The 12,644-nt window shown below is 37.3% G+C and overlaps 2 protein-coding genes across 2 annotated transcripts in view; one reads left to right on the plus strand and one right to left on the minus strand.

Annotated features, from left to right (window-relative positions):
• Window positions 1-4,992: 4,992 nt before the first annotated feature.
• On the minus strand, window positions 4,993-6,021 carry LOC103508417 (flavin reductase (NADPH)). Its single transcript, XM_026823040.1, has 3 exons — window positions 5,966-6,021; window positions 5,580-5,800; window positions 4,993-5,414 (listed from the first exon to the last, which is right to left on the minus strand). The coding sequence occupies exons 2-3, from the start codon at window positions 5,653-5,655 to the stop codon at window positions 5,128-5,130; spliced, it is 363 nt and encodes a 120-aa protein (XP_026678841.1). The 5' UTR covers window positions 5,656-5,800; window positions 5,966-6,021; the 3' UTR covers window positions 4,993-5,127.
• A 1,345-nt stretch (window positions 6,022-7,366) lies between these two features.
• The window catches only part of LOC103508430 (regulator of G-protein signaling loco-like), a 27,860-nt gene continuing 22,582 nt past the window's right edge, over window positions 7,367-12,644 (plus strand). Inside the window, exons 1-4 of the mRNA XM_008472973.1 lie at window positions 7,367-9,064; window positions 9,323-9,326; window positions 9,374-9,807; window positions 12,233-12,591. Of these exons, the coding sequence (XP_008471195.1) occupies window positions 7,367-9,064; window positions 9,323-9,326; window positions 9,374-9,807; window positions 12,233-12,591 (2,495 nt within the window). The remainder of the gene's footprint in view (window positions 9,065-9,322; window positions 9,327-9,373; window positions 9,808-12,232; window positions 12,592-12,644) is intronic.

A 12,644-nucleotide genomic window follows, 5' to 3' on the forward strand; every position in this document is an offset into this window, starting at 1 on the left:
AAAGAAGACTTATGTACCATAACATTTGTTTTTTTTTTTTTTTGGTACTTAGTGGTTCTTTTTTCAATGGCATTATTTTTGTTTGAATAGTTTATTTGTTTTTACTTTTTTATCTTTGTAACTCTTTTTAGTAGAGAATACTATACCAAAAAAAAAAACAAAAAGAATACCAACCTCACGTGGTGTTCAAGGTTTGAGTCCAAATTCACATTAGAACCTAAACTAACCGATTTTTTAAGAACTTTAGTTGGTTAGTCGTAATGGAGTAGGTTTTCCAAATTTGAATTTGATGAAATTAGTCTACACCGGGTGGTAAGTTTACCTCGTCAACGTTTACCATGTTTACCAATTTAAAATGTATTATTTAGCGCAGTTTACATTTTTCAACACCGCTTTTAGACTCCAGTTTTGAGGCTTTTTCATTGAAATTTTCCAGCTTTTAAAGTTAACAATAACGTTACGGCAAGATTTACTTTTTCAAGCTTCTCAACACTGCAGTCTTAAAGTGCAGTTTTACGCGTCTTTGCGCGTACGCGTAGTTTGTTTGCTTCAGCCTCAGTTATCTTAAAACTGCAGTAGCGCATTGCCCCTCGCATACGCGGCACCTTGCAGTTCAGTGCTAAATAAGCCATAAAAATATAGCCTAAATAGACGCCTAGATCTTCAGCATCTTCCTTTTTAAGGATCAAGGGAGTAAAAAAAGACAGAAACAGAATCTTTGGAGTGGGTTCATTCGCCGTTGACCAGACGAAAATCCTGCCTTTACATGGCTACTCAAGTTCTTTTACTTCCGGTGTCAAATCGGGCCCTGGTACAATGGATTGAAAATATTTTTTACATTCTATTGTTTAAATATCTTAATCACGAGCATAGAGTTACTTTTTTACATCAAAACCGTGTAACCTGTTATTCGATTCTTATAGCTCATTTACATCATGTATAAAAACAATACGTTTCGCCGTGACTGCAAGCGCGCATAGTGTCAAGTGTACGTAATTCAACCACTATACTATTCCGTCTATGCTCTAGAAGTCTTTTTCAAATTTTAATCTGTTTTTTTATTTGGTTATAGGATTTCAAGGATTGAACACTATTATTATATTTCCGAGTCTCACCAGAGCAATATGAATCAAACATGACTTCTCAAGATCTAGCTTTACATAGACCAACCCGCCTTCTCGAGTGACTTCACTTTTTAGGATGGGATTTTTTTTTTTTTTTTTTGTTGAGCCTCTAGTTTTAACTAAAGAAGGCGTTGAAAGTGTAAATTGTATTCCGATAACAATAGACCCGAGGTCGTGCAATGGTATAGAGATTTCTTTGCAATGATTTGGACCTAAGGCGAACAAATTGATAATGATATTATTAAAATTATATTTAAAAAAATAACTCTAATTGTTTTTCTTTTCCTCAGCTTCCACATTTATGTCTTGATTTGAAGATGACAAGGGGAAATGTTTCGAAATCAAATCCCACTCAAACTATCTTGCTTTGACTTGAAATTCCACTCAAATTAGTCCCACTTAACCAAATTAAAATCTCACTCGTACTGATATCCCTAATTCTTATCCCACTCGTGTTAATATTCCCAATTCTAATCCCACTCTCGTATTGATATCCCAATTCTAATCCCACTCGTATATTGATATCGCCAATTCTAATCCCACTCGTATTTTTTGTCCCCAATTCTAATCCCACTCTCGTATTGATATCCCAATTCTAATCCCACTCGTATATTGATATCGCCAATTCTAATCCCACTCGTATTTTTGTCCCCAGTTTTAATCCCACTCGTATTGTTATTCCCAATTCTAATCCCACTCGTATTGTTATTGTTATTCCCAATTCTAATCCCACTCGTATTGTTATTCCCAATTCTAATCCCACTCGTCAATAGGTGTGGGATTAGAATATTCCCAATTGTGTTCTTTCCAATTTTAATCCCACCCAAACTACTATTCCCAATCATTAGACATTGGTGTCCCAATTCCAAATCCCACTCGAATTTGAAATCCCCTTCTCTCCTGTCCCATCCCAATGATTAGACATTGGTGTCCCAATGCCAAATCCCACTCGAATTTCAAATCCCCTTCTCTCCTGTCCCATAGTAGGCTCCTCCACACTGCATCAGTTTCTGTTGAAACAAATCCAAATCAACCTCGTCCAGACTTTCCACTTGAAGTTCTAACGCGAAGTTCTGTGAGAAAGAAAAAAAAAGGATAGGAGAACCCAAAGAAGACAGGATAAAAAAAAACCTCGGCACCCCTTTGCAATACTTCAAGGCAAAGGGTGTCAGTCTAGTTAGTTTGGAGGGTAGAGCGTTTGCCTTGTAAGCGCTAGGTCGCGGATTCGATCCTCGCCCGGACCGGATTTTCTCCTAAACAGATAAGGTTCGTTCCCGGAACAGCTGGCTTTCTCCTATCCTATTCGCTTTCGGGACGATAAGACCTCCGTTGTTACAGTTCCCTCTATCAAACCTCTTAAGAGTAAAAAGTAATAAATAGAAATCTCGAGATAAAGACGTTTCAGGGAAATTAAGGCAGGAGGCAGGTTATCGTGAATCACAACAATTTTCTCGCATTCTCGGTGGAATGTCAGAGTCCATGCATGGGCTGCTGAGTCGATCTTTTTTTATTAAAAAGTTTGGAGCCGCCCTACGTCGCGTTTCTGGTGATCCTCGCTTGGGTCAGAAGTTTTTTAATGACTTCAAATTCGCGTAGATCTTACGATCTCAGTGTACGAGAAATGTAATAAAATTTGTATTGAAAAAGAAAAAAATTAAATCTGTGGAACTGTGAACCCTCATCGAACAATTTTGTTTCCGGTCTTCAGTAATAGTACCATTTTGAATTGAATTCTCAGGTGCCATGTTCAGAAAGCGGAGAGACGGTACTAAAGAACGCCACCAACAGGAATGTACTCACTTATTCAAGAGGTTTGACAGAGGGAACTGTAACTGCTAAGGTACTGTCGTCCGGAAATCGAAGAGAAAAGGAAGACGGGATAGGAGGACCAAAAGAAGACAGGATAAAAAAAAACCTCGGCAACAGCTGGCTTTCTCCTATCCTATTCGCTTTCGGGACGATAAGACCTCCGTTGTTACAGTCCCCTCTATCAAACCTCTTAAGAGTAAAAAGTAATAAATAGAAATCTCGAGATAAAGACGTTTCAGGGAAATTAAGGCAGGAGGCAGGTTCTGATGTTGATAGATTGATACATATGCGCTAAATATTTTGAGTCGGATTAAATAATCAAGGTTATTCGCGAGTTATTTCAGAGTCGGTCAAGCGTTGAGTTATTATATCCACATAGCGATCATACCTAGACAATAAAATTATTACAACGGATTTACGTTATAATTTCCAGATTTTCACATGTTTGAAGATAAACAAGATATTTCTCCTTTGATGACGCGCCAAAATTAATAAAAATTAAAAACCAAACAAACAAAGATGACTAGGGTACCTTCCTACTTGAGCTCCTTGGTACCTTCAGCCTTTTTTTTCCGAGAGGTTTGGTAGAATGGTAGAGGGAACTAAGACAACTGAGGTCTTATCGTCCCGAAATTTTAGAGAAAAGGAACAGATGAGGTTAAAACAACGAACTTCACCTGTTTAGGATAAATATCGTCCCGAGCGGGAATCGAATAACCTCCAAGCTAACTAGGTTGGCGTGATGCAGTATTTAAAATAAATTATAAATTTACGAAACACTTACTCACAACTTTTTACATAGGAATCGACCATTTATTAATAATTTTTACCCATTTGCAACTGCTCCATTGATGGTGGGCCACAATCTGAGTTTAAAGTAGGTTTAAGTTTAAACACTTTAAACCTTTTGGATTGAGTAATCTGATTGGTTGATTTCAAGAATAATTTTAGCCAATCAGAATGTTCAATCCGAGAGTTACACTTAAACCGAGTTTGAACTATGGTGGACCCCCCCATAAGAAAAAACAAAAACATATCATAAGAGATGATTTTTTCAATGTTTCTATTTTTCATTTTTGTTTATTTGATAAGTTTGTTTTTATTACGGTAACTTTCTGATTGGTTGATTTCAAGAATTTTAGCCAATCAGAATGTTCAATCCGAGAGATACACTTAAACCGAGTTTGAACTATGGTGGACCCAACCATAAGAAAAAACAAAAACATATCATAAGAGATGATTTTTTCAATGTTTCTAATTTTCATTTTTGTTTATTTGATAAGTTTGTTTTTATTACGGTAACTTTTTCCTTGTGATTTCATGTTTTCTTTGTTTACAATACAATGTCTATAGGTAACAATAAATTTATAGGTATCATACAACTGTGTACTATAGGTATTGTAGCAAATAGAGGTATTCTATCACTGTGTATTGGACTCAGTATACACCATGGACTCGGAATAAAAGAGTAATCCAGCAGAAATAAATCCGCCTATCCAACCGTGAAGGTGTGTTGAGGGAGGTCAAGTATTAGTGAACTCTAATCAATACAATGTTATCAGAAGAAAGTTGAAAGTGTAAATTGTATTCCGATAACAATAGACCCGAGGTCGTGCAATGGTATAGAGATTTCTTTGCAATGATTTGGACCTAAGGCGAACAAATGGATAATTTTATTATATTATTAAAATTATATTTAAAAAAATAACTCTAATTGTTACTTACATTAAAACAAAAAGAAAGTTGATAGTAAAAAAAGTAACAGCAGGTAGAAAGTGAAAAATACCCATAAAATAAGATTATTCTGCCACCTACTCTCGTCCCCCTCCCATATTATTTTACTATAGTCTCATTTTTACTTACTAATTGAACATGTGTGCTTTAATAAGAAAATAATATTTTGATCTTGTAATGAATTGCATAGGTAGTTAAAAAGGATATTGAGGTGAGACAGGGGTTTGACAGTTTTTGACATTAACACAAAGGAACTCTACAGCATTCTGCCACCTACTCTTGTCCCCCTCCCATATTATTTTACTATAGTCTCATCTTTACTTACTAATTGAACATGTGTGCTTTAATAAGAAATAATATTTTGATCTTATAATGAATTGCATAGGTAGTTAAAAAGGATATTGAGGTGAGACAGGGGTTTGACAGTTTTTGACATTAACACAAAGGAACTCTACAGCATTCAAGCTTTGACCACATTGGCAATCCCAACAACCTTCTTGTAGTGTTCAGGTTTGCTCAGAGCTTCCACTAGGAATGAGCCCAAGTCATGTTTAGAAATTTGTCGCCCTGGAGATGCATCATATTGTATTTTGTATTCCGAGGCTGGAGCATCAGCAGCAATGTGAGGAGGCCAGACAGCAATATAGTTGAGACCGGAGTCTTTCAACACATTGTACATTCTCTGATGGTCGTCATTGATATTACGGAACATTGGAGGCACTTTGCTTGGTTCATAGAATAAAAATGCTGAAAAAGAAAAGGACAAGTGCTTGTAGTTTTTTTTTCCATCTTTTTCTCTCTAGTAAAAAACTGGTCTCTGTAGTGCAGATGACATGAAGGCAAATTCATAAATAATGAAAGGGACTAGATTTTTTTTTTTTTAAAGCAATATTAAAAAATAAATATGCATACCTGAGAGGCACACAGAAACAACAGATACATTGTATTCTTTCATGGCAGTGACAATATTCTTCATTCCTTCCGACATGACAGTAGTGGGAGATAAATCATTACGGGTTCCCAGGCAATGTAGTTGAGACCGGAGTCTTTCAACACATTGTACATTCTCTGATGGTCGTCATTGACATTATGGAACATTGGAGGCACTTTGCTTGGTTCATAGAATAAAAATGCTGAAAAAGAAAAGGACAAGTGCTTGTAGTTTTATTTCCATCTTTTTCTCTCTAGTAAAAGAAAAACTGGTCTCTTTAGTGCAGATGACATGAAGGCAAATTCATAAATAATGAAAGGGACTAGATTTTTTTTTTAAAGCAATATTAAAAAATAAATATGCATACCTGAGAGGCACACAGAAACAACAGATACATTGTATTCTTTCATGGCAGGCAAATGAGCAGTGACCAGTGTTATTATAGGGTTAGTTAGGTTAAACGCAAAAAAGAGCTTTCACAATATGAGCAGTAGGTAACCAGTGTTATTATAGGGTTAGGTTAAATGCAAAAAGGAGCTTTCACAATTTGAGCTGTGACCAATGTTATTATAGGGTTAGGTTAAACGCAAAAGACAAGTACAAAAATAATAGCAATAGCGTTCATGTTCAAAGTTTGTTCCTATAGGGCTATAGGCTATAGGCCTATAGAATACAGAAGTTATAGCATACTGTATATAGGTACAGTTATTTTTGGTCACCCTGTTCGTTATATACTTATTTATTTACTTTATGGTCTCAAGTATATAGTATATAGGTTCAATCTCAGGTACCGGGGATGCAACTCGGATGACCTTTTTTGAGTTGGGACCCAAATCGGATGATTTGTGATTCTCGGACTCATCTGGTGTTTCTCCATCCGCCTCCTCACAATGACTTCACGCAGCCTCAGCTGGGTTGGGAATAGATTTTCACCCGTTCAGTTACCAACCACGCACATCGTTACTTAACCACAGTGATGTATTGTGAACTGGTGTATTCAACGTGCAACATTGGCTTTTTAAGATTAAGATCGAAATAATGAAGTAGGCAATATGGTAATTTGTCTGATGGGTGGTAAAAGTTAACATATATAGGTACTTAATGTACTTAGTTGTAAAGTAAAACTTAACTTAAACTTACTTAAACTTAAACTTAAACTTAAAACTTAAACTTAAACTTAAACTTAAAAAAAAATAAAAAACAAAACAGTACTTAATGAACATTTTTTTTTTTTTTTTTTTTTACGTGAGGTATTTAAAGTGACAGGATTCTATCGTTTTCAACTTTTGATTTAACTATTTTTAGTGTTCCTTTCATCTCTATATTTTATTAAAATTGCAATGTTTGTCATATGGCTAATCGTTTTCAACTTTTGATTTAACTATTTTTAGTGTTCCTTTCATCTCTATATTTTATTAAAATTGCAATGTTTGTCAGTGTTTTTGTAAGACAAATGTCCGTTTGTTCAACAGACCCCCCTTTGAAGTGTTTGTCTTTAGTAAAATGAGTTTGATTATCTGCTATGGAGTGTTTCTTCATTAATATTAAGGCCATCTAGTAGTGTTCGTGTTACTTGATTTCTAGTGCTTTTGCTTTTGAAACAATATGCATCCCGTACGGAGACGTAAAAAACGTCCAAACTATGGTGTTCGGACAGTTGAAGTTAACCGAGGTAAAAGTGGATTTGGTTTCACCATATCTGGTCAGCAGCCTTGTATCTTGAGTTGCATCAATACAGGAAGTCCTGCTGAGTTTGCTGTGAAACAATATGCATCCCGTACGAAGACGTAAAAAACGTCCAAACTATGGTGTTCGGACAGTTGAAGTTAACCGTGGTAAAAGTGGATTTGGTTTCACCATATCTGGTCAGCAGCCTTGTATCTTGAGTTGCATCAATACAGGAAGTCCTGCTGAGTTTGCTGGACTGAGAGCAGGAGATTATCTAATAGCTGTGTGTGGTCAGAATGTTAGTAAAATGCCTCATGATGATGTGGTCAGACTGATAGGAAGTTGTCAAAGGACACTCAAGTTACAAATAGCGGAAAATTATTACTCGGATAGTTCAGATGAAGATTTGATTCTCACAGCTAGACAGAAACCAAAGTACCCACACAAACCTAAGAACTCGAATATTCCTAGAGGTGTTAATGTTCAGAATAGAGCTGCCAAAGTAGTGAGAGATCTGAGAACAGGAGCTCTGTTTGAAGAACAAGTGGTGGTGAAAAACTATCCTAGTAAAACAAGTCCAACAACCAGCCAGCAGTGGAAATCACCTAGCCATGTACCTTTACCATTACCGAGGTTGTATTTACCTGGACCTTCACATGAGAATGCTGTAGTAAGAGATGAAGATGAAGAGATTCTTAGTGCCATTGTAGGATATTTAGGAACCATTGAAATGCCTAGGAAACTGCCACCAGCATCCCGGCCACAAGTGGTCAGAGGTTGTATAAAGAAATTAAGAACTGAGAAAAGAACTCCAACCATGGTCCTCATGACATTATTTACCAGTAGTTTACGTCTTCAGAATAATAGTAGAGCCACATTAGTCATCTATCCTGCAGACAGAGTAACCTACTGTGGTACAAGTTCCGAGGAAGATAGAAAACATTTTGGTGTTGTGACCACCTCTGCTGATGCAGATCCATCTAATTCATGTCATGTGTTTGCAATGGACTTTAGACCTCATGCTGAACATCTTAGTTGTGCATTGAATTTCAAAGTAGAATGTACATTAGATCCTATGACAGGCTCTTGTCATTTGTTTCCTGTGACTAGTGATAATATTGTTCAGTCAATTAAAAAGTTCTATGAGACTGGAAATGAATCTGCTAATGTTCCAGCCATGGCAAACTCTCCTCAACCTAGTAATGACAGCACAACAACAAGCAATAGTGATTCAGGTATTGGCTTCCGAGATGATTACAGTGGTCAACCAGACCGGATCTTGGTTGTTGATATTCAGAACCAGAGGTTACACATTCAACAATCTAATGGACGGACAGAAAGATTAACTGTGAGAGCTATGCCAGATCCTGCCAACACTAGTAATAGAAGCCGTTCACCTCTTAGCACTAGTTCTGAAGGGCCATTCAATCTAGCACTATCCCATGAAAACATGAGCATCAGTAGTGAACACAGGAGGAGCCCTGATGTATTCCGCAAAGTTAAATCTTTACCCAACACACCTGTGAAGTCTGTAGATAACATGAGCTTGGGAAGTACAAGGAGTCAAGATATTTTGATGTCATACAAGTTGAGTCCTAAAGTGTTTGGTGTAACCAAGCCCCCACCTGTTGTCACTCAAAGTCTGGAAGATCTGAAGTCTCATCAACCCATCATAGAGGATACTTGTCATAATGATAGTGTTACAAATAGAACTCTACAACATCCATGGGGAAGTCTACAGGAACTCAGGAGCTTTGTGTCTGATTGTTATGAGGACTCGAGGACTTCAGAGATGATGGTAAGTCAATCATAAGCACTTCAGTACAAACCTACTTTTTTTTCTTTAGGTACCTACTCATGTGATTATCTATGATGTGTGCAAACCTACTCAATTTTAACTCCTTACAACCCAGTCATTTTGTCATCTCTTTGTTCTTGTTCTGTGTTGTGTTCTACTCTGTTCAGAGAATTGTTCTACTTAGAAGGGCCTCAAAGGGTTAAAACAGAAACCTTATGACTACTTTATAAAGGCATTTTTCTCAACTACCAGTTATAGTCATGTAAGTGTTGAACAAATTACTTGATGCTTATGGACTGTGTTGACCAGATCCTGCCAACACTAGTAATAGAAGCCGTTCACCTCTTAGCACTAGTTCTGAAGGGCCATTCAATCTAGCACTATCCCATGAAAACATGAGCATCAGTAGTGAACACAGGAGGAGCCCTGATGTATTCCGCAAAGTTAAATCTTTACCCAATACACCTGTGAAGTCTGTAGATAACATGAGCTTGGGAAGTACAAGGAGTCAAGATATTTTGATGTCGTACAAGTTGAGTCCTAAAGTGTTTGGTGTAACCAAGCCCCCACCTGTTGTCACTCAAAGTCTGGAAGATCTGAAGTCTCATCAACCCATCATAGAGGATACTTGTCATAATGATAGTGTTACAAATAGAACTCTACAACATCCATGGGGAAGTCTACAGGAACTCAGGAGCTTTGTGTCTGATTGTTATGAGGACTCAAGGACTTCAGAGATGATGGTAAGTCAATCATGAGCATTTCAGTACAAACCTACTTTGTTTTTCTATAGGTACCTACTCATGTGATTATCTATGATGTGTGCAAACCTACTCAATTTTAACTCCTTACAACCCAGTCATTTTGTCATCTCTTTGTTCTTGTTCTGTGTTGTGTTCTACTCTGTTCAGAGAATTGTTCTACTTAGAAGGGCCTCAAAGGGTTAAAACAGAAACCTTATGACTACTTTATAAAGGCATGTTTCTCATGTACCAGTTATAGTCATGTAAGTAATGTACAAATTACTTGATACTTATGGACAGTGTTGAACAAAATACTTGCTATGAAACTCAATGAGAACTTAATACCTACTTACATCATTGTACTTAGGTACATAAATAATCTTGTGAAAATGTACCTACTTAAATCTCGGAACTGAACCTAATATGAGGACTAAGTAAAAATCCTTAGATCAACCCAAATATTGGGCAGTTCGTCTAATAAAAAATCAAAGATTGTTTCTCTCTTGTAAATCGAATCATAAGACATATTTCATATGTAGAGTGTTTTGCGTTGTAGCAAAGACGTGTGGACTCACAACGAACGATTCAATCGTAGAGGTAACACCAGAGTAGATCTGGGGTTTGGAGCTTTAGTTCGCCAGCTCTCTTTCTTCACAAAAAATCAGGAGAAAAACTACATATATGTCTAGGTAATGTAATAGGTACCTTAGTCAGTATCCTGGTACCTTAGTAAGCGTCCAAGTACTTCGTGTACCGGGCTAGATCTCATCGTACGATAATTCGTTGCGTGCGTACCTGTACGGCCTGTACCTGGCTTAATATAATTAATCAGTGGTCACAGGACCAGTGTCATAAGGTTGGTTTTGGTTTTTTACTTTCACTCTTTGGTTCGATTTTTTCATGCCTGCCTACTTAAACACTGTGGTACTTAATCTGGACTTGGAATTAATACCTCCGGCATAGGGCAAAAGTTTTCGTAATTCCATTCCGATACCTAGTAAGTACCAGTACCTACTACAATTCTACTATCTCTATTTACTTAAGCACTACTTCTAAGTAGTACCTCTAATTCTATTATTCTAGCTTACTTACATACTTGTACTTTACAAAATTACAAGTTTAGATTACAGTGGAGATTGGAATAGGGGACTTTTCTAACGAAATTCCTGTGTGCGGAGTCCAGTATGTATGTAGGACGATTGCATCCCTACTTATACATTGTACTTAGAATTGATATCGTTACTTTTTGGAGGGAACACAATTTCCAAATTCCCTCTCTCCCTGGAAATTAAACATTACCAACTGAAGAATGAGATGTCAAGTTGAATAAAAGCATCTAAAAAGGACTCATTGAAATTAAGATGTCACTCAAACCAAATGAAGATATCAATCAGAGTCTCCACTACGATTATATTGTCACCGATTTCATACATCACATCGGTGTAACTACACCGACAAATTCGTTGCGTGCGTACCTGTACGGCCTGTACCTGGCTTAATATAATTAATCAGTGGTCACAGGACCAGTGTCATAAGGTTGGTTTTGGTTTTTTACTTTCACTCTTTGGTTCGATTTTTTCATGCCTGCCTACTTAAACACTGTGGTACTTAATCTGGACTTGGAATTAATACCTCCGGCATAGGGCAAAAGTTTTCGTAATTCCATTCCGATACCTAGTAAGTACCAGTACCTACTACAATTCTACTATCTCTATTTACTTAAGCACTACTTCTAAGTAGTACCTCTAATTCTATTATTCTAGCTTACTTACATACTTGTACTTTACAAAATTACAAGTTTAGATTACAGTGGAGATTGGAATAGGGGACTTTTCTAACGAAATTCCTGTGTGCGGAGTCCAGTATGTATGTAGGACGATTGCATCCCTACTTATACATTGTACTTAGAATTGATATCGTTACTTTTTGGAGGGAACACAATTTCCAAATTCCCTCTCTCCCTGGAAATTAAACATTACCAACTGAGGAATGAGATGTCAAGTTGAATAAAAGCATCTAAAAAGGACTCATTGAAATTAAGATGTCACTCAAACCAAATGAAGATATCAATCAGAGTCTCCACTACGATTATATTGTCACCGATTTCATACATCACATCGGTGTAACAACACCGACAGTTACACAGACTGGTCGCATTCAAATCCCCCCGGCCATATTAGAATGAACACACTAATAGAGGTTTGTCACTGTATAACTGCTGAGCTAACCACCTTTTAACATTAAGGAATAGCACTTTGCAATATTAGCAAAAATTCACCTATTAATAGAATGCTCCAATTTGGCAATAGGATGGCCGAGGAGGCGGATGTTTGCAGTGAGCATGAGCACCAAAGTTGTGATATAATAACACAAAGAAACTGCATTTATTTATTTATTTATTTAAATCCATAATTTCCCTCTCTAGCGGCAAAAGCGTGAGGAGCTACTGAAAGAGAAAATCCATCAGCTTCAAATTCAGCAGAATGAGGAGAAAGCTCGCAAGCGAAAAGAAAAGGAAGCCTCCCTCAGACGACAGAGGAGAGAGGTCGAAAACCACCACCCCTGGATATCCGGGAACCCAACGTCTATCATGTTACCGAACCCGTTCGGACCCCCCAACCCCCGGCTGAACCCTATACAGAGCCATGCGAGACCTGTGGACACGGGGGACCAATATTTGGCGCCTCCCCCCGCCCGCTCGAGATATCAAAGTCGAGATGGGTCCCTGTCCTATATGAGGGACGCTTCCCCTAGAAGACCCTTGGGAGAGGAAAACCAATATAGGTGAGTTGTAGAGAGATTTTATTGTGTGTCAAAATTTTATTGAAAATTTCCTG

This window comes from Diaphorina citri, unplaced genomic scaffold (genome assembly GCF_000475195.1).
Source record: "Diaphorina citri unplaced genomic scaffold, Diaci psyllid genome assembly version 1.1 scaffold398, whole genome shotgun sequence".
NCBI lineage: Eukaryota > Metazoa > Arthropoda > Insecta > Hemiptera > Psyllidae > Diaphorina > Diaphorina citri.